We start from the raw sequence: 21,054 nt of genomic DNA on the forward strand, positions 1-21,054 counted from the left end.
AAAGCTTATGGCTCCAATAAAGGGTGCCAAAGCGCTTATGCGCATCCCGTGCACATAATGAAGTGCTTGAAGTACTTCCCATCCTGTACCATGTAGTTTACATGGCAAATGCATTTGCACCCATTTGTGCTCCCATGGGCGTGCTGGTCCAAAAAGAGGTGCGTGACCTTTTTCCCATCATTAAACTAGCAAAAGTGGATTCGGACACGCCCTGAGTTCACCTCACAGTACTGTACTTTACAAATGACATTGTTGCTGCTTTATAAAGAATGACCATATAGTCATTCACAGAACTGTTTAAAGACAGTGACAGACAGCACTTATTTGAACTAAATATCAGAGTGATTGACAGAGATACAGTAGACACATTATGTGTGGTTTTGTATTAAACAATGACCCTGATCATGAAATATATTTATAAGCCTTAGCGTAAGAGAAGCACAACTTGTGAAATAAGAGCATCCAAGGAGCGTGTGAAAGCTATGGATTTATTTTAAATATTTTTTATGTTCTTTAAATGTTATCCATAGTTTTTTGTGGCTCTTTTTTTTAAGTATCGATTCAGGCACCATTTAGGCACTGGTACCATTTTAAAAGTATTCAAATGGCACCGGTATCGTAAAAAACCCAATCCATACCAAACCCTATTGCCTAGTGGCCATACTTGCACAATTTTAATGTCACCTGGCTCCACATACTCCCATTATCAATGCCATGTTGTTACTAAAATGTGTTCAACTGTTTTTATGGAATTCAATGTTACACAAGCATGTCTCTTGCATATGTGAGCTACATGCAACAGTTAATGAACAGTTAAAGGAACAAACACATTTTTTTTGCAAGCAATTTAAGGTCGCGACTGTTGTCCCAAATATAGCAGGCTTCATTCAGTGACTGAAACAAATATTATTTATATTAATTGAAGTTTTACAGCATATAGAACTGACATAAATGCTCCAGGCGAGCTGTGCTGTGGGAAACATGGAACTTTTCCTTGATATGAAACGATAATAATCAAACCTCGGATCCATTGCTTGACAGTAGGGTTGTGCCGATGGACGATATCATCGTCCATCGTGATGGCTGACTGACATCACGATGGAGAGACACCATCGTGATGCCACGCCCCCACCCCCGCCCCGCTGCGAGTCGACACCATAGACTGTAAAAAATACACACACTAATCCTAGTTTCATCTATAGACTATAGTTAATCTAAAATCTTTGCAGGAATTGCTCTGTAAATTAAATTGAGAATATTACTAATGCATATATGCTATTTTAAATACTCACTGTAGTCTATGCCATAGACGTGACGTGTGTTAGTATGTGAAAATGTGAGGCATTTGATCTTGACATTGTTAGAATCTTGTCTTTTTTTGCATGTTAAACACCGTACATTTATTTTAAATTTGTATTTTGTACAAGAAAACAGGCCTTATTAATGAATTATAAGTATCCTATTGTAGTGTTCTCGGGAGATCGTGCTCATTGTTACATAGATGTGTGGCTTTACTGCACTGAAGCGGCAGTTTAAACACAGAATTCAGCGAACGTCAATTAACTTTTGTCTGGTTAATAAATACCTTTAAAGACAATTTTCCTTGGCCATGATGTCAAATCAAACGAAAGAATGAAGGTAATTCAGATAACACAAATTTATTAAAACACAGAAGAACAACAAAGAACAAGAAAACGGGAACGACAATCAGACCGAAACGCGGGATTTACATACATATACCATGTTTAAATTTCGATGTTTCTGGCCAGAAATACCAACATGTTCACTTTGTCTGGTTTCAATAAGCTGCGAATTGGAGTAACTACACTCCCCGCTGTGCTGAAGACCCGCTCTGAAGGAGTACTGGTAGCACATATGCACAGATATTTCCGTGCTAATCTGGCCATGAACGGAAACCTTTTTTCGTTCGTTTTCCACCAAGTCAGTGGGTCCTCTTCCCCATCGATGGCCATTTCCTGCAGGTAAATGGTCATTTCTGACTCGACCTTTTGCTCATCAGTGAGCTTGGCTGCAGCTGCTGTGGCTGCTCTCTTCGCAAGAAGGCTGCCTAAAGACCACTTTTTTTTCTTAGGCACGGTGGCGACGCCGGCATCTGGTTCCTCTACATCTTCTCCAGCATGTGAGGGACCTGGTGTTGGCCTTGGCAGCGACAGATCAATCTCTCTCACAGTCTCTTCCATTATTTCAGATTTTGTAGAATGAAGTTCTGGAGGTTTCATATGGTCCCCTCGGTACCTTGGGTCAAGCAGCGTTGCTTTACGCATCATCCTCTGGATGGTGTCATCACCATATCTGCCTTCCATCTGCTCCAGGATGACACGCTTCAGGTCGGCTGTCAGTTGGCTGGAATCATCAACTGACTCCTCCAGCACACCTTCTAAATGGGCCAACATGGGCAGCAGTGAGGACACCGTTACGTAATTTTCTCCAGAGAGAATGTCCGTGAAGTCCGCTACTGGCTTCAGCGCGTTGTTCACAGATTCCAGAACAGTCATGTCTTGCCATGTCAGCTGGGGGAGTGGGCGGCGGCTTTTGTCTTGGGCAAACACACGTTTGATGGCTTGCTCCTGCTCCAGAATTCTCTCCACCATTTGCTGTTTTGAGCCCCATCGTGTTGCACAGTCCTCTCAGTAAAGACGCAGTAAATAATAAAATAAATAATAAATAATTTAAACGATCATGTTTTTTTTTGTTTTATATATATATATATATATATATATATATATATATATATATATATATATATATATATATATATATATTGTTTTTTACATTTTTTAAATAGTTTTTAAATAATTTGTTCGTTGTTAGATAACGGTTTTAAAAAAATTACCGTGATCAGTGAGTGCTCAGGGAGTTTCATTTCCACTTGTGCTTTCTGCAGTTCACGTCGCCTTAGCCAGCTGTGCGAAAACGCAGTGTTGACTGCCCGGCAAACCCCGAAAGCTCGGTCTGTGCTGGCCCTCTGTTGCGCAAGCGAGTTGTTTATGGCCAGGTTCAAGTTGTGCCCAAAGCAACTTAACCATGGCCATTTCAACTGCCGGATGGCTGCAACAATATTCGCCCCATTGTCGGTAGTTATACAGGCAATTTGTTTCTCTTGTAGTTTCCAGTCATTTATTGCCTCGCGCAGTGCTTCTTCCAAATTATCTGCTGTATGGCTCTCGGGCATGAAACAAGTTTGTAAGCATTTGGACTGCAGTGTCCACTCTTTATTTATATAATGCGCTGTCACTGACATGTAGGGCATCATATTACAGCTGGACCACATGTCCGTTGTCAGGGCCAAATATTCTACATCACCCAGCTCTTTCATGATGTTACTTCTAACCTCGTTGAAAAGGTTTGGGATAGCCGTCTTTGAGAAATATTTCCGACCTGGCAGCTCATACTGTTTATCAAAGGTATGCAGCATGGCCTTGAAGGACGGCTTCTCTACTGTATTGAACGAAACCATTTCTTTGGCCAGGAAGCGAGTTACCGCATCTGTCAACTGCCTCCATCTGTCACTGTCGGTTTTATATTTAGTGCCTTTTGCAAAAGCCCCAGTTATCGTCTGCTGACCCTGGCTAGCTTTTTTGCTAGGTCCAGCACGTGCAGGCAAAGTGGCATATTCTGCTGGATGGCGAACACGCAAGTGGTCATGAAGATTGGTCGTCTGCCCATCTTTTGCGCGGATGACACATGAGCAGATCTTGCACACAGCTTCAGTCAGGTCCCTTGGCTGCCCTCTCTCATCAGGTCTAAATCCAAAAAAATGCCATATAGGCGAAGTAGTACCTTTTTTAGCAACCAATACCAACGCCATTGTATCAACTCTTTAAGTGGAAGGACGCTACTCGAATGCCTGTTAAATATAACCAACCCAAAACAAATTGTATCTCATGTTTAATCACTACAGAGACATTAGCCAGCGGCAAATGTCAGAAGGAGTAGCCGAGCTAAAGCTGCTTTAGGCAGATATAGGAGCACTTAGCGCCCTGTGATCGTCTGGAGCTCCGAAATCTTTATAAATAAACCGCAGATTTGCATTTTAAACAATTACATTATCTCCTGAAAAACTCTTAAAACTTCATTTCATGACACAATAACAGAAATATTTTGAAAATGATGCAGGTTTATTGATGCATACTGAGGAACGGCTATTGTCTGTGTGAAAATATGAAATAATTTTTTTTGTGTTTGCGGACTCTGATGTAAAAAAAACAACAACACTCACAGTAGAGCAGAATGAGTGAAAGTGAAGCTTTATCCCCTTGAATCAGGGAAAAGTAGCGATTATAATCAACCAATCAACCTTCTGCGGTGAGTTTAGCTACGCCCTTTTAGTACCCTTTGCTGTGCTAGGTTCCCTTAATGGAAGTGCACCAAAAAAGTGGTACGGTACGGTTCGCTATTTTGGTTCCATTCACAACTTCTGACAGAGGAAACAGAAATAATTGCGTACCGTACTGTACTGTAACGAACTGTACTGTTCAGTGGAAACAGGCCATAAGTTCTTAAGTCTGAACCTGGTGGGGTAAGTCAGAAGCGGTTCTATAGGTTTTTAAATAATAGTTTCTCCATGTGGCAGCCGAGCTTGACTGAAAACTTTATTCTAAACTGATCTCTGACGTAAATCCAAATCTTAAACACTATTATGGTCTCAAAATAACAAGCAGCAATGTCCTTTACATCTGTTGCTTTATACCACATGAGGCATTGCAGTCTGGTTCTTCCCTGAGAGACCTACATCAATACAAGGCATTGATGGGATTAAAACTGGCAGGGGGAGGGGTTTTCTGTTTTAATCCTAAACTGCCAACAGATTTCCCCCATCCCAAGAGTCCTTTTTGACAGGCTTTGTAACTAAGGAACTTTAACTGCACCATGCTTACATCATGTTAATAGTAAATGTAGACTAGGATATGACCAATGACTGCTCACCTAAGCACTTCCCCAGCAAACGCAGGTACAACCTGCCAAGAACTATTCTTCAAACCACTGCAGAATAAGCCATGTTACTCTAAAATTGCATGCAAATGCCATATAATCCAGAGAAAATAGGCCTTAATAGGGAGGAAATGGTAGCAGTAATGGATTCTGAATGATGCTTACTGATCTGGCTTCCATCTTAGTGCACAAACAAACAATGAGCTTTTCCATCACTGGCTGACTGTATGAACCTCTTTCGCAGCATTTGCTGTTTTTAATCTGCCAACGTTTACGACACCATGTCCAGTTTATTTGATTGCGTAAAGATGGACGTGGCAACATTCAGAATGTATGTGTGTCCCTTAAAAGCCAGCAAAAGATATTAAATATTAAGATTTTAAATGAGAACACGTGTTACCAGGTAACAGGTGGTTTGAAAGGACAATTAATAGAATACAGTCTTAAAATATCATCTCATCTGGTTCTCATGAACCCATTATGATGTAGTCTCATCTCATAAGCTAAGCGTATCTGCTAAATTTATAAAATCACTTGCTGAAAAACAATACCATATAGCACAAAAGAAAAGAATTAACATGTGAACCCAAGATAGTTTTGTCATTTGCAACAAATCGTTATCTGTTAGCCAGCTATAGAATGTTATCTTACGCTTCATTTAAATCAGCAAAACTTGCAACAATACTCAATTTGTAACAAGACATAAAAACACATGTTCAAGAATTTGAGCACTGCCCAGTGAGTCATCCTTATTGTTAAGCCCTTCAAAAGATGATGTAATGAATGCTTAAAGACTATACACTTTATTCAAAGATACAGGGACAGATTTGGATTGTCTATAAGGACTGCATCCTCCAATCTAGGGCACAGATAAAAAAAAGAAGATAAAAAACTTCCCCTGTATTAAATAGAATAAACCTTTTCAACATCCTGCATTTCATAAAGAATGTAGACACAAGAATTTTTGGCAATCATCCCAATCAGTGCACTTCCTTCCTTCCCAGTGGACTCAAGTCTTCTATTGGGCTCAGCTGTTAGTTCTTTGCAACAACTGCCCTGAACCAGAGTCCTGCTGTCCACTGCTCTCCACCCTGCCTTCCCCCACCAATTTCTTTCTCTTTATATCTCGGAGTATTTTTAGCCTTAAATTAGGAGTGCTGGACCATTAACAGGACCTGGTGCAAGCCTTGCCGCATCCATTAATGCTTGAACCGGCAGTAGAGAGAGAGGGGAAAGTGCTAACAGTCAGTTCCGCAAAAAACAGGAATTGTGGGGATCCATAATTTATTGTGCTTAATAGAATATGTAAGAATAAGCTAATATAAAAGTTAGAGACCTAGGCCAGCATTGTAGTCTGTGGCAAATGATTTGTCTTATAATGAGGGAGAAACTATTGAGAGGGGTAGGAGAATAGCCACCTTTACTCTCATTATTTGCCCCTCGTCCTCAATTCCATGGCTTCAGAGCATTTATAAGTCTGAGAGGAACAGTTAGGCTTTCTAAATGTGTTTTAAAGCTCAGTCATTGTGAGTCAGGAATGAGGGCCTAGCTTGTTAAGCAAGATTTAAGGAATGTGGAGACTTCTGATTTTTGTAGGGAAGGGACAGTTAAAAAAAAAACAACAGACTTTGCATAAGCTGTTGTCTTTAAAAGGATGCAATGAAATCATGCCACAAAATGTCACAGCCTAAGCATACCAGTTCAATCAAACCACTGTGAGCTCTATCTGAACAAAAGTATTTGCAAATTATTGTCTGATTTCTAAGAAAAGTATTAAGTTACACAACATATAGACATAGACAGTTCGATCTAAAGGAGGAGTCAATTTTACATAATTTCTCATTTTTTGAAAGCAAATCATTCAAGCTGGAAGCAGTGCTTTGTGCTGAATCATCACCTACTCATAAATAATGTATTATATATTTTTAGGGTCTTATATTCAACAACCCATCTGCCAAACTGACAATTCCCGATCAATCCCTCACCATAATTACTGTATTATCAGCCTCCTAACATTCCTTCCCTGTAGCAGCAACCAATCACAATCCACTGTATAGAAGCCATCAGTCATTACTAGACAACCAACCAAAATGTTTACAGCATGGAAAGCTGAAAGTTTGTGATATTACTTATTTTCATGTAAATGATTACTCTATACGGTGTACAGTCTTGAAAATCTTTCAATACCAAAAAGATCAACTTATGTAAGGTATTTTCACATGATTCATGTGAACATTCCTCAATGCACTGAAGTCTATAGACATTTCAAGCCACAGTATTACAGCTTGTGTACACTGTCTAAGACTTGATGGTTGCTCTGTCAATTCTTCGTCATCAGTTAGGAACCTAGGTGTGATATTTGATAGCAATCTTTCCTTAGAAATCCACGTTTCTAGCATTTGTAAAACTGCATTTTTCCATCTCAAAAATATATCTAAATTACGGCCTATGCTCTCAATGTCAAATGCAGAAATGTTAATCCATGCATTTATGACCTCAAGGTTAAATTATTGTAATGTTTATTGGGTGGTTGTTCTGCACGCTTAGTAAACAAACTACAGTTAGTCCAAAAAGCAGCAGCAAGAGTTCTTACTAGAACCTGGAAGTATGACCATATTAGCCCGGTCCTGTCATCGCTGCACTGGCTCCCTATCAAACATTGTATAGATTTTAAAATATTGCTTATTACTTATAAAGCCCTGAATGGTTTTGCACCTCAGTATTTGAATGAGCTCCTTTTACATTATAATCCTTGCAGTTTAAATCTAGATTAAAGACCCATCTCTTTAACCTGGCTTACACGTAACATACTAATATGCTTTTAATATCCAAATCAGTTAAAGGATTTTTAGGCTGCATTAATTAGGTAAACCGGAACCGGGAACACTTCCCATAACACCCTATGTACTTGTTACATCATTAGAAGAATGGCATCTACGCTAATATTTGTCTGTTTCTCTCTTGTTCCGAGGTCACCATTGCCACCAGATCCAGTCTGTATCCAGATCAGAGGGTCACTGCAGTCGCCCGGATCCAGTACGTATCCAGACCAGATGGTGGATCGGCACCTAGAAAGGACCTCTACAGCCCTGAAAGAGAGCGGAGACCAGGACAACTAGAGCCCCAGATTCAGATCCCCTGTAAAGACCTTGTCTCAGCGGACCACCAGGACAAGACCACAGGAAACAGATGATTCTTCTGCACAATCTGACTTTGCTGCAGCCTGGAATTTAACTACTGGTTTCGTCTGGTCAGAGGAGAACTGGCCCCACCAACTGAGTCTGGTTTCTCCCAAGGTTTTTTCTCCATTCTGTCACCGATGGAGTTTCGGTTCCTTGCCGCTGTCGCCTCTGGCTTGCTTAGTTGGGGTCACTTCATCTACAGCGATATCGTTGACTTGATTGCATATATATGCACAGACACTATTTAACTGAATTCAATGATGAACTGCCTTTAACTATCATTTTACATTATTGACACACTGTTTTCCTAATGAATGTTGTTCAGTTGCTTTGACGCAATGTATTTTGTTTAAAGCGCTATATAAATAAAGGTGACTTAAACAAGACTAATTGATAAAGAGAGTAACAGTGAAAGAGAAAGACACATATGCATAATACAGAAGGATATCATGTTGTATACATAAAATACCACTTTATTTCCACCAAGCAAGCTTGTGGAAGAACTCTTCCGTGATGCTATCTGCAATGTTTTTTTTTCGACACCGATGTGCACTGAAGCACTTGTGTGAAAGATTCTTAAGGAGTAAATAGTCTTACAAGAACGTGACTTCACCTTGCACTTTAATAATATGACTTGTAAATCTCCAAGGACTTATGTACATGTAGCATGGTTTTAAATTAGATGAGGATGGTGATGATGAAGAGTAATAGAGTCCACCTACTCTGGCTTCACTGTATGTACGGAGGCTGTTTTAATGCGTGTTTTCATGTGTGCCTCCAGCATTAATCTAATAAGGCTCTTTGCTGCTTAACATGGTTTTTAATGACTGGAAAACAAACAACACAATGAACAAGACAAAGCACTGATGCTTCCTGAGGGATACATAGACTAACAGATGGGTTTAATTCTCACCAAATGAAAACCCCAATCCCTTGTGCAAGTGCAAACAGACCTTTGTGTGTGTGTATGTGTGAGAGTGGTCAAAACTCTAGCTAATCAGAGTTGCTATAAATGCAAGATGAGTAATAATGATTTAGTTTACTTGAATCTAAATACATGTTAAAATAATAATCAGAGCTTGTGAGCATAATTTAACCTGACTCATATTGATCAAACCAAACTTTCTCATGTCACTTCTTTTATTTCAGCTATCCCCCCTTTTTTTTTAGATAAAAAGTCTCACTTCTCTACCCGTATGAAGAGCAAGGCACATATTAACATGGGAAGTTGTAATTATACTCTCACTTCTGGGTTTTCCCCAACACCTCAATAATAAGACTTAGGTTAAACCTAAGGGATGTTTGTCTGGCAAGAAATAAGGCATATATGCTCAATATTAGGGACAGACGCATGTGCTGCCATGATTTGGCTCATTAAAATATTCATAAGCTTGTGCCATGAAGTGAAGAGCAAAGTCATGTAAACTTGTTTGTTCTTCCACTGGCTGTCTTTCTAATTCACTCACTCACTTACTTGCTTTAACTGGGAGAAAAACTTCTGGACTCTTAGTCAAACCAATACATTTCTATGATTAATAAACTAGGTGTGTCTAAAACAGAGTTGCCTTTAGGAAATTTGCTTCACTGTGATCATATACTGCAGGTTCTCTGAGACTGATTTTTAAGGTTAAAACGGTACTGAAAGATATATTTTTTCCCACCATTGTTTGTCTTTTTTATTCTAAGAAGATTCTGGATTTTGTTAATTTCCAATGAAGTGTAACAAATTAACTTTACTATATATATATATATATATATATATATATATATATATATATATACACACCAAAGAATGATACACTCTTTCTGTCTATATTATGAAAACTGGTCAAATAAATTCCTATTAGTTATTCCACATTGCCATAGCTATGTTTCTCAGCGATTGAGTCATACAGCGACCACAATCACAAACAATACAGTCGAGATCTCATGACAGAACACAGACCAGCAGAATGATGCTTTCATTTAGATTGCTAAACTCCAGCTTGTTTGTTTTTCAGATCATCTGCGTTTCCATAATGAGGAATGAGCGTTTTCGTGAGCATGGTTGCCAGATTTGCTTAAAATAAGCAAAACATCAGGGATAAAATGTATTTATGTAACAGCAAAGCTCTGATTGCCCAGCCCTTATCAGCAGGCAGATCTGCTAAAGAACTGATGATGTTCCCACTCTCCCAGCTCACACTAATAAAGACTTTGTCACTAATGTCAAATAATGTGATGCCCAGAAAGCTCTGCAGAATTAGAATGCCTCTCATTCTCAAAAGTTCTTGCAAGTTTATGCTTTCAGCTATCAATTAGTCTAAAACTCTCGGGTTTGTTTAACACATTACAACAAATCAACCCAGGACTTCTGAACATTTTCTCCCAAATCTGTGGAAACCTTGCAGGTTCAGTCTGGCCTGTCTAATTACCGATAGTGCAAGTGAAAGAGACAGGTGTCGGCAAAGGTTTGGGGGTCAGGCAATTCTAACATCTGGATGTCAGCTTGCATGGAGGCTCTGTGTCTGTCAGACAATGTGCCCACTCCATTACATTAACTTGCCAAGACACTTGGCGACAACCAGAGCCCCAAAAATCCCACCACCCTGCAGACAAAACCACCTGCACGGTATCAGGCATGTCTGCCTACATAAAATAAAACACAAATCCATAATCAGCCAAAATGGCGTGCTAACAAAGAACACACTGATTTAATGAACCGACAAGACTAATTCTAGCCTAGGGACTAGATTCATTCTAGCCATTAATAAGGGCATGCACACAGTAGGGAAATGAACTCTTAATAGGAGGCCTCACTAGAGAGATATGCATTACAGGCCAAATGAATTTCATTAAACCAGGTGAGGAGGGATTTGAATATGGACGCTTTTCCTTTTTTCTCTGGAGTTAAGCACAGGTGATGCTAAATGACCTGTGAAGGTTTTGTTGATTACAGACTAATTTAAGCAGCAAAAGTTAATCAACGTGCTCTGTTTCAGGCTCAAACAGGAAGTTCGGGTTTAATTTGGGGCCTAAATTTGGCCTTTGCATGTAATGTGAAACAGTCAATAGTCACCTCATCATGGCATTTGTGCTTGACATTTAAACAAACATATCAAACATCGGTAAGATTTGGCAAACGTCCCTGTGAAGCAATGGCACAATGTGGCATTAGTGTTGGAGAATGTCAAATCCTCATTTCCATGTGTGCAATAACATGCATACAAATGCAGGAAAGGTATTTGAACAAAGGGAAACCATCACATTACGCCACTGCTGATGACTCCCTGAGCTGTGATGGATATGAATTTTATGTACTGTTAGGGGCCGTTCACATATCGCGCCTAAAAACACGCGAAGACCCTAGGCACTCCGCTTTCTCCTCCTTTCCAAAGCGCTCGAGCAGTTGCGCTCCTGAGGCGTCTGCAGGTGCTAAGCAACCATGACATGCTCTCTCCATGAAGACGCAGAAATTTCAGCAAAGAATAAATGGATTTGCAGCACTAAAAATCGCTTGCAGTAGCTCTGCTACTAAATTTATTTCAAAATGGTAATCCATATATAGCTTTGGTCAGCTGTTCCTTCATCTTGGCTGAGCTTTCAGGGTTGTTATCGGAAAGGATGAAGCTGATTGGTTGGTTGTTGTCACCTGACCTGCGGTGCGCTTGGAGCATTCTGAAAAGTTTAGATGTTTTTAACTCGATGCGGTGCGTGTCGCGACCACGTCACTTCCATAATGAGCGTGCATACCGTGCGCCTACATTGGCAATAACTAACTTGAGCGCACAAAAAATGGGATATGTGAACGGCCCTGTAGGCAGCCACAATTGCACCGTTTTTTAAAACACCATTTTTTTTTATGACGTCGATTCGATACGGATTCTCAAAAGCCACAAATCAATCTTTTACGGTATTTATTTCAGCACACATTTAAAACAAGATCTGATTAATGTACATCTTATTACACTTCTCCATTAGATGTCACCCTTATTTACCTTGTGCAATGCTACAATGGAAAGCCTGTCATTCATTCAGCACTTATCATGGTGGAGATACTATTAATGAAAACCAAGAACAAAGCCTTAAGTACTGTATTTTTCGCAATGCTCAGGTGAAATGCTATAGGAATACTATAAATCTTCAGAAGCATTTGACATCACGCATAAGGCGCCAATTTCTTCCATGTTTTAATTTTAATAGCAAATCCCCTTTATTTACCAAAAGTTAAATTTGGGTGAAACTTGTTTACTGTTTTTCATAATTATATAACTTGTAGAAAAACTGTAAACACAATTGTAAATAATTATAAAGAATGGCATTGGTTTTATTTATTTTTTTATTTTTTTATTAGCATATTTTTGTGTTTTGCTTTGGTACCGAAACTGGTACCGAGAACCATGGATTTTCACTGGTAACGGTACCAAATACTGAAATTTTGGTACCGTGACAACACTAATGTGCACAGTACATTCTGCATTGATGACGTCAAATGATTGCACTCGGTGAGCAACTGGCACTTTTCACTGTGACTATAAAATAATAAAACACTGATACAATGCCACATTGTGTGGCTTTTGGTTGTAATTTTCTGTCGAAGGGCAACAAGAGAAGCAATATAAGACTTCACTGATTTCCTAGCTATAAGAAGAAGAGTAAAGAATGGGAAGATGCATGTGGACGAATAAAACTTCCTAAAGACCTGCTTTTTTCTTTCAACTTTAGCCCTGATGACTTTGAGTTTTTTAGTTAACTACAGCTACTGAAACAGCTTACAAAAGGCTGATACAAGAAAGGCTATGCCATCCCATTAAAATGTAAACATGCCGAAGTTAATCATGATGCTGCGGCCGCTGGAGGAGTTTCTCAGCTCAGATTTCCCTTGAGATCCGGGGCGTTTAGACTCCTTTTATGGAAAAATCGATGGTACGGCATTTGGTTTAAGCATATACTTACATCCATCACAATCTGTAAACTCTTTCAGTAGCTGTAGTCATCATATCAGTATTTTATTTTCAGAGTCTATTCCAACTTGTTTTGTCGTAAAAACAGCAACAGGTAACGGCAGTTGCTCACCAAGTGAAACCATTTTACGACATCAGAATAATGGCACCCAAAATATGTATAAAACTATGTGATTTTTTAAATAACAAATCTTTAATGGGTTTTCCCACTAGATATTTTTAGTAAGGACATTATTTGTTATATTAAGCTATACAAGTCTTAATACTCAGGGATCGCTTTAAATTTCCTCCTGCTGGCAGAAAATGAATTTGCACATATATGTATGGGGGCGGGGAAGTGCCACCATGAATACAGGTGTGGGGAAACACTGATATCACATACACAGCAGCTGCAAGTTCTTCACGGCAACCCGTCAAAATAAAAGTATAGTTTAATTGTTAAGAAACATCAGAATATATTACTATTCAGCAGTCTTAAGATTTAATGCTACTATTGCTAATACATATTAATAAATCTTTATTTTTAAATGAATAATCACATTTGTTTTCTTTTTTAATTTTATCAGTAAACCTCTGTTGTGGGCAGTATTTTGTTTGCCAAAAAATAAAAGGGATTAATTTTCATTTGATTGATCTGTTCTGATTACCAGAAAAAATAAGAAAATTTTATTGGGCCCTATATTTTTGTTAAAAAAAAGACCATATAAAAAAAAAAATAATAGGTTTAAAACACAGGCCTTTAGTTCATAATTTCTTTTTATCAATTCACCATTTGTAAATTGATGTTAACTGTTCATTTTTTAGAAATATCAAATAGCATTTGTTTTACTATATTCACTCAATGTAATAAAAAATTAAAAACGAGAGCTTGAAAATTGAAATCGAATCAAATCGGTACATCTGAAGCGATACCCAGCCCAACAAAGCAGCATTTTAAGTCAACACCGGATACAGAACAATGTAATTACTCTGCCTTATAAAACCGCATTTAAGCCAAATTCTAAGACAATATTATACCTGTCCTTTGTACTTCTCTGAAAACAATTAATTCCAAGATGGCAGACACAATGAGAGAAACGCTGATTATAAATAAATCATACTCCTTTAAAGTAGTGATAAAAAAAATAATTGAACATGTACTGATTTAGCCTATACTTCCACATTCTTTAGAAACCCCAGAGGGCACTGTATGAAAGGGACTAATCACACTGTGGTGAATAATCAAGAGAGCACTACAGAAGTGATCTGGCTGGGCTGAGATGAGCTATACAGGATAAGGGTGACGTATGTTGGTTTAGTCAAGTGTGTCTGTTTGTAATGCCATGCGGCAGCAGGCCTGGGTGAGGTCTACCAGAAAGATGAAGCATTGGGAGGAAGATTAATGTGCCTAGGCTCTGCAGTTCATCATCTCGGGAGTCCATCTGGAAGTACTGGTCGAGCTAAACGCTATTCCAGACTCCAGCAATGCAACGCCGTCAAGGTCACAGAAGATAAGAGTACAGATGATAGTGTGAAATCTGACCAGAGAAGTGAAATAAAAACAGACGGAGGGACAAGGGCAATCATGTACAAACACAAATGTTTAGATTTGCTCAACAGAACTAATGGATTAAGATTAGAATCATTTTAGTTACTTTAGTAAAGCAGCTTTTGGTTGACAAAGAAATGTTAAGATTATGATGATGGGCCAGTTATAGAGCTAAAAACTGGTTTGTCTTAATAAATAAATAAATAAAATTATATATATATTAGGGATGTCAAATTTCGATTATTTCCATGATCGATCGTCGTTTAAATTAACGATCAATTAATCGATTAATCGTTAACCATAATACTGCAAAATGCGTCTATTGTAGGCTCGCAGTCAGCGGTATGACAGGATGTGCAAAAGCCACACACACACAAAACGCTTTCTCACTTGAATTAAAGAGGTTTTAGTCTGAATAAAATGATGCTAGTTGCAGGATTATAAAATGAATAGATGCGATTATGATCATTTGATAAAATGAAGAGAGCGCGCCATACTTTTGAGGTCATTTTAATTTGTTGACAGTTTCCAATCCCGCACGGAGAACGCTGAACGCGCCTCTTTAAATGGTTTTGTGGTGCCCGTTGTTGTATTTTAAAGCACAATTGCAATGTTTTCAACTGACATTATTGTATTTAAAATAAAATTATCCAAATTTGGAGCGCGTGTGACTGCGCTGCACATTAAGTGAACTACATCGGCGCTGCTGCACCAAAACACACTGTTGCTCACATTAATTTGATCCTGCTGGATTCTGTCCTAGAAAATGTCAGATTTTTAAAAATCCGGCATACAGCGCATTAGATCGTGACAGTGCATGCGTGCAGACGAGGATGAGCGAGCGCGGCTTTGGCTAGATTTATTTGGAGGTTATTGCTCATGTCTCATTCGGCACAAATCGAAATGTTTCCATATTCGCAATGTATTTGAATGTTAAACTATTATTTATAATGTAAACTAGGCTTGTACTTAACACGCATTAGCATATAGACGGAAAAGATGATCCTCTTCATATGAGCAAAAACGTCCTTGGCATAACAGCAGAGTGGACCGGTATACTACGGTCTATTTAAACTGACCAGTGTAACATTTTAATGTTTAGTTGACTATTTTATTTTGATAATGAACAGACTGCGATGTAAGTTTGAATCGCTAGAATATACGTGTGCAGCAGGCTCCGGCGCGATCGAAACAGCTGAGACATTAAAAAAATATATATATATTTTCCGCAAAAGTGTTTACTTTCATTTGTGCACACTCACAATAAAAACAGAAGATTTGTGCTCTTGTAAAATAAAGCAAACAAACAGAATGCGTTGTCATCCTTTTTTTTTTTTTTGTGAACTTATGGAGCGCCCACACTTCTGTTTTAAATCCGTTAATCTTAATTATTTAAGTCGGATATATTTCGCAGCCTATTTATAAAAAAAAAAAAAAAAAAAAAACATGAAAACAAATTGTTATTTTTATGTTGGGCCTATTACTTAGTAGGCTATACATTTTCCTTAAAGCATCCCATTTTGTCCCAGGGCTTAGAACCTGTGCCCGAGTCAGCTCCATGCAGAAACTTGTGAACGATGCTCGGCGTCACCGTTTAGTGACAGCAGTGAATGCTCCAGGAATGTATCGGTCACAGCGGCTATTAATCGCTGTTTTGAATCCAGCAATTATTTATTTAGAAATTATAAGATCTGATTACGACGAGTGTGGTATAAAAGCTTTGTTTATTAGAGGAATAATAGGTTAACTGGAAAATGTTAGATCGCGACCATGCTTTTGGACCCCATAGTCTTCATTTACGCGGCTTTGTTCTGGTTTGCCGGTTGGTCACGAATTTCCACAAATTCAGTATATTTAGGCATTGTTTCTTTTCCTAAATCTTCATAGTCTAACCCTCTAATTTCCCAGGTTTATTTTATTATCTTTCGCTTTTAATAACTGTTTTCGCATCTCTTACTGTGGTAAACATGGGAAGGGAAATTAAAGATTTCATGAATTAAGAATTCGTTCGATTTATTAATTTGTTCCCTTATTTCACTTAAATCATGGGTTATTTAGGGAACAAAATTAATGAAACATGGACAATTGCCACATTAATAATTCGTAGGAATGAATTAACAAGTTGTAGGAATGAATAGACTACCTGTCCTGTCACTGTGTCCCGCAGCCCTGCAAAGCGCACGATATAAAACAGTTATCTGATGAAATGATTAGTAACTACATTTCTATTGCTTTTAATGTTGAAGAACTTTTATGTTGTTTCTATTTTAATGTAATAAAAGTTTAAATCACATTAAAAGCTTAATTTGTACATTGTGAATGAATGATGATGCTTTTATACATCGTCACCGTCACTCACAGCCGCTCGCACGTGTTGAGTGCGCATGAGCCGCACGCAGCCCAACATTGAATCGGTTAACCGACCATCGACAGCCTTAATCGATTGCATCTCTTATCGACAATTAATCGATCATCGATTAATCGTTGACATCCCTAATATATATATATATATATATATATATATATATATATATATATGACGAAAGTTCCGCTGCCATGGGGCAAATAAAAGAAACAAATGCTCAAAGGGCAAACTCGAATGCTTCATTTTGCTTAAAATAGCCTACTGTATTTCCTAAAAACAACATGCATAGGTGGGACACACAAATTGAGCTGTTACAAGCAAATCAGGAGTCACTGTTTTCATTCAGCGTTTCCAAAATTTGCATTCCAGTCAACTGATCAAAATTCCTTTCCGTTTAAATGAACAACTCCATTGTATGAACACACAGAAGCACACAAATCAAATAACTGTAATTCAGTAAAATCTGTCTACAGTCTAGCTGCAGAAAGAAGACAAGAGACTTATCTTGTTATTTTGACTATTTATGTGGGTGTCAAACTCTTGCTTTGGACAATAAGAGCTGAATATAATCCATATAAAAATACGACTTGGTGTAACATAATAGGGGGCTGACAAACCACAAAGACAACCTAATCCTACGAAATGAAAACAGATTTTCCTTGGCACAGAAAATCTTTATGGGGAAAAGATTGGTCTGTATTGCCAAGGACGACACATAGTACAGAAGAAACTCACCAGGAATATACTCCACTGGGTGCTATCCAGCACTAATAAAATGAGGCAAATAAAATGCTTTTGTTCTCACTTGGAGAAATACACTAAGTTTAAATCTCCAGTCTCCCTGATGAGTGCTTTCTGTCCAAAACAAAACCTTTATAATTTTGTCATAAAATGAAGGCACCGAACTACACTGTGCTGCAGTTTCTGAATAATGAATGTCTAACCCAGAGAGTCAGCAGTGAAATCTCCTCAGGAAAAAGGACAAGAAGGCAAAACATGACTGATGATGGAAACATTAGTCTTACAGACTAAAAGCAGAAGTGCTCATCTTACTCTCAGAAAAGTATTTTAAGATGTTGCACCTGCAGAAATGTGTACTTGGCATAAACAAAAAAACTTGCCATGCCAAAATGCCATGAAAACCCAAAGACAGTATTTAAAGTTTTGAAAGTTTCTTATATGAATTTTATAGTGGATGTGTTCAATATGTTGCACTCAGTACATCCATTTTCTGTATGTACAGTTATCTAGATTTACATACTGTATATACTAGACTTGCCAAAACATTGCACAGAATATTCCATAATGCAATGCACTCAATGACATTGAGCTTGATTTTTTTTTTTCACATTAATTTATTGTGGCGAGTGGGGCGGGGCCGAGAGACGTGGGAACGAGGAGTGAGGCCAGGTGTAGTAAATGGAGATGAGCTACACCTGCGACCCACCACCGGTCTTGAGTCCCACGTAGGAGATGGAAGGATATAAAACTGGAGCGACGACCGTGAAGGACGAGAGAGGACCAGGCCTGGGCGTTTAGTTGTGTTTTGGTTTTTATTTCCACGCATCAGTCGTCTGTGAGGGGCTGATGCGCTGTTTTGTTTATTTTGTGATTATTAAAGTTTCATTTGGATTGTGCGCCGGTTCCCGCCTCCTTCTTCCCGATGACTAGGAAGTTTTTATCATTACATTTATATATCGTTATATATCATTTTGCTTGTTGCAAATGTAGGGCCCTATGATTTATGCGATGGAATGCGAGTTTAATGCAAAATGTCACGGAATTTGTCAAAGTTTACATGAATTGATCAAAAGTAGGTCATTACACTCCAATCAAATCATGATATTGACTAGTATTTGTAAATATTACGCAGCAAAAAGACTGTTCAAATATGAATCCTGCATGTTCTGTGTGCCTCTATAATGAATGGCGCAGACATGCAGTTTTGTTAACTACTCGTACTGAAGCACACGTGATGCTCCTGGTGATTTCAGCATCTACCATCTCACTAAATGAGGACATAAATACATAACCATCTCAAAAATTGAGAATACTTCTTAAGAATACTTCTTGAGCATTTTTCTGTTTCATTTGAGAAAAGTTAGCGTCATAAAATACACACAGAAACAAGTATTCAAGGCACCCCGTCAAAATAACTTGAGGACATTGTGGCAGAAATACAGTGCTATTGTGCAGTGGAATGTATGTGATACTACTAACATAAATATTAAAACCTTATTTTTTAACAATAATAATAAAACATTAGTTGGGAAAAAATAAAATATTTCATAGGGCCCTAAACGTCTTTTTTTTTTTTTTTACTTATAATAAACTGATGTTAAATTGTTTAAGTTTAATTACACAAGCTATTTGATTAATACAATTTAATTTAACCATTTGAAAGGAATCCAGAAAAATGTAAACGGAAAAAAAAAACGAAATATGAAAAAAAAAAAAAAAAGATTTCATAGTGCCCTACAAATGTAAACAATGCAAATGAATGCTATGCAAATTAACTGAATCTCACATTGCTCAAATGTAGGACTGTTTGAATTACACAGCAAAATTTGTAAACATTTAAACAAGATAAAGATGGTACACAGATTTTATGAAATGGAAATATGGTATGTGTAGAGTTTGTGAACCAATGCATTAACATTTAAAAGGTGATATATATAATGAAAACCTGACTTTTCCAGGTTTTATGTGCTATAATCGGGTCCCCAGAGCATCTACCAAACAAGAAAACATGAAAAAAGATTAACCCAGTAACTTTGTTTTGGTAAGCCTTTTTCTGCAAGCATCTGAAAAAACTAGCACATCTGATTTTGCTCCCCTAGTGACATTGCAAAGGGTTCTCATAATTTTACCACCCCTTAATCTATAAGTTTCCACCCACGGCACTGTCATTTGATTTTGTAAGTGATAACGGTGTACCAGCTCTAATGCCATGGCAAAAGTTTGAGGAAAACATGCTAACTGTTCTGTCTTTGGCTACACAGATGAGAACAGAAAACTGTTTGGATTTATTTACTGTATATTGATGCTGCCACACAGATCTAAAATAAACATACAATGTATTTCCCAGCTGTCTACTTTCACAGACATAACCTACTGTTCATACATTTTTAGCGTAAACTTGTGTGTGAATGAGAACTTAGTTTACTACTCATGTGAGCACTCAGAAAACTGTATATCAGAAGTTTAAACTAATATGGTTTAAAACGCATGATTTCAGTGCGATAAACATGATATTCACAGACACATTCTGGGGACACCAGAGACTTTGAACACATTATTCTCTATGAGTGTACATGGCCTATAGCGCCCAGCTATAACTCAGAACACTTTTAAAATTCCTGCCACGCCACAGAGCGCCATCTGCATAGTTTTATATTAAATAACATCATATTTGTTTCAAACCGTTGTTCATACTTTACACCAAGATACCACTGCTGCAAAATATTACTTACATTAGTTGTACAGCTTGAATAAAATGTAAACATATATAATTAAATGTATAATAAACATAGTCCTTTTAATATTTTGTTGTGATTACATTCAATGTCGTCGGCAGCCAGTAGTGGGCCACAAAAGACGAAAAACTAATCAACGACTTAGGGAAATACCCAGAATTATATGCAACCAACCATAGATTATTCAAAGATAACATGAGGAAGTCATAAACGTGGAGAAAGATAGCGTTTGTCATCGGTTTTTCAGGTAGGAATGTCCAATTTACGATCGGAGGTAAAATGTTCAGTGACAGTCCTTAGAAACGTTAAGAAATAAGCATACCTATATATAAATGCTTTAGCTTTTTTGTTTTTATTGAGCAAACAAATCAATATTAGCAGCTACAGAATTAGAAATTTTTAAATTGCTCTTAATAATACAAAATGATGAATGGCAATCTAGAATTCTAGTGATAATTTAGACTAAATTATAACAGATTATTTTCATTAACGTTCAAAACGCAGGAATTATCAATTAAAATAATATATTTAAAATAATAATAATAAATTAATTAAAACTCATTCATCTTGCTGCTCAGAACTTGTTTCGATATTGAGTTCCAGCTTA

General features: G+C 37.7%; 3 protein-coding genes across 7 annotated transcripts in view; 1 reads left to right on the forward strand and 2 right to left on the reverse strand.

Annotated features, from left to right (window-relative positions):
• Positions 1–21,054, forward strand: part of dnai1.2 (dynein, axonemal, intermediate chain 1, paralog 2) — a 230,406-nt gene that overhangs the window by 155,284 nt on the left and 54,068 nt on the right. The gene's annotated exons all lie outside the window — the stretch shown is intronic.
• Positions 1–21,054, reverse strand: part of vav2 (vav 2 guanine nucleotide exchange factor) — a 178,092-nt gene that overhangs the window by 136,030 nt on the left and 21,008 nt on the right. The gene's annotated exons all lie outside the window — the stretch shown is intronic.
• On the reverse strand, positions 1,643–7,901 carry LOC127986145 (E3 SUMO-protein ligase ZBED1-like). Its single transcript, XM_052588383.1, has 2 exons — positions 2,855–7,901; positions 1,643–2,645 (listed from the first exon to the last, which is right to left on the reverse strand). The coding sequence occupies exons 1-2, from the start codon at positions 3,827–3,829 to the stop codon at positions 1,746–1,748; spliced, it is 1,875 nt and encodes a 624-aa protein (XP_052444343.1). The 5' UTR covers positions 3,830–7,901; the 3' UTR covers positions 1,643–1,745.

The sequence above is a fragment of the Carassius gibelio genome, chromosome B21, assembly GCF_023724105.1.
Source record: "Carassius gibelio isolate Cgi1373 ecotype wild population from Czech Republic chromosome B21, carGib1.2-hapl.c, whole genome shotgun sequence".
Classification (NCBI taxonomy): domain Eukaryota; kingdom Metazoa; phylum Chordata; class Actinopteri; order Cypriniformes; family Cyprinidae; genus Carassius; species Carassius gibelio.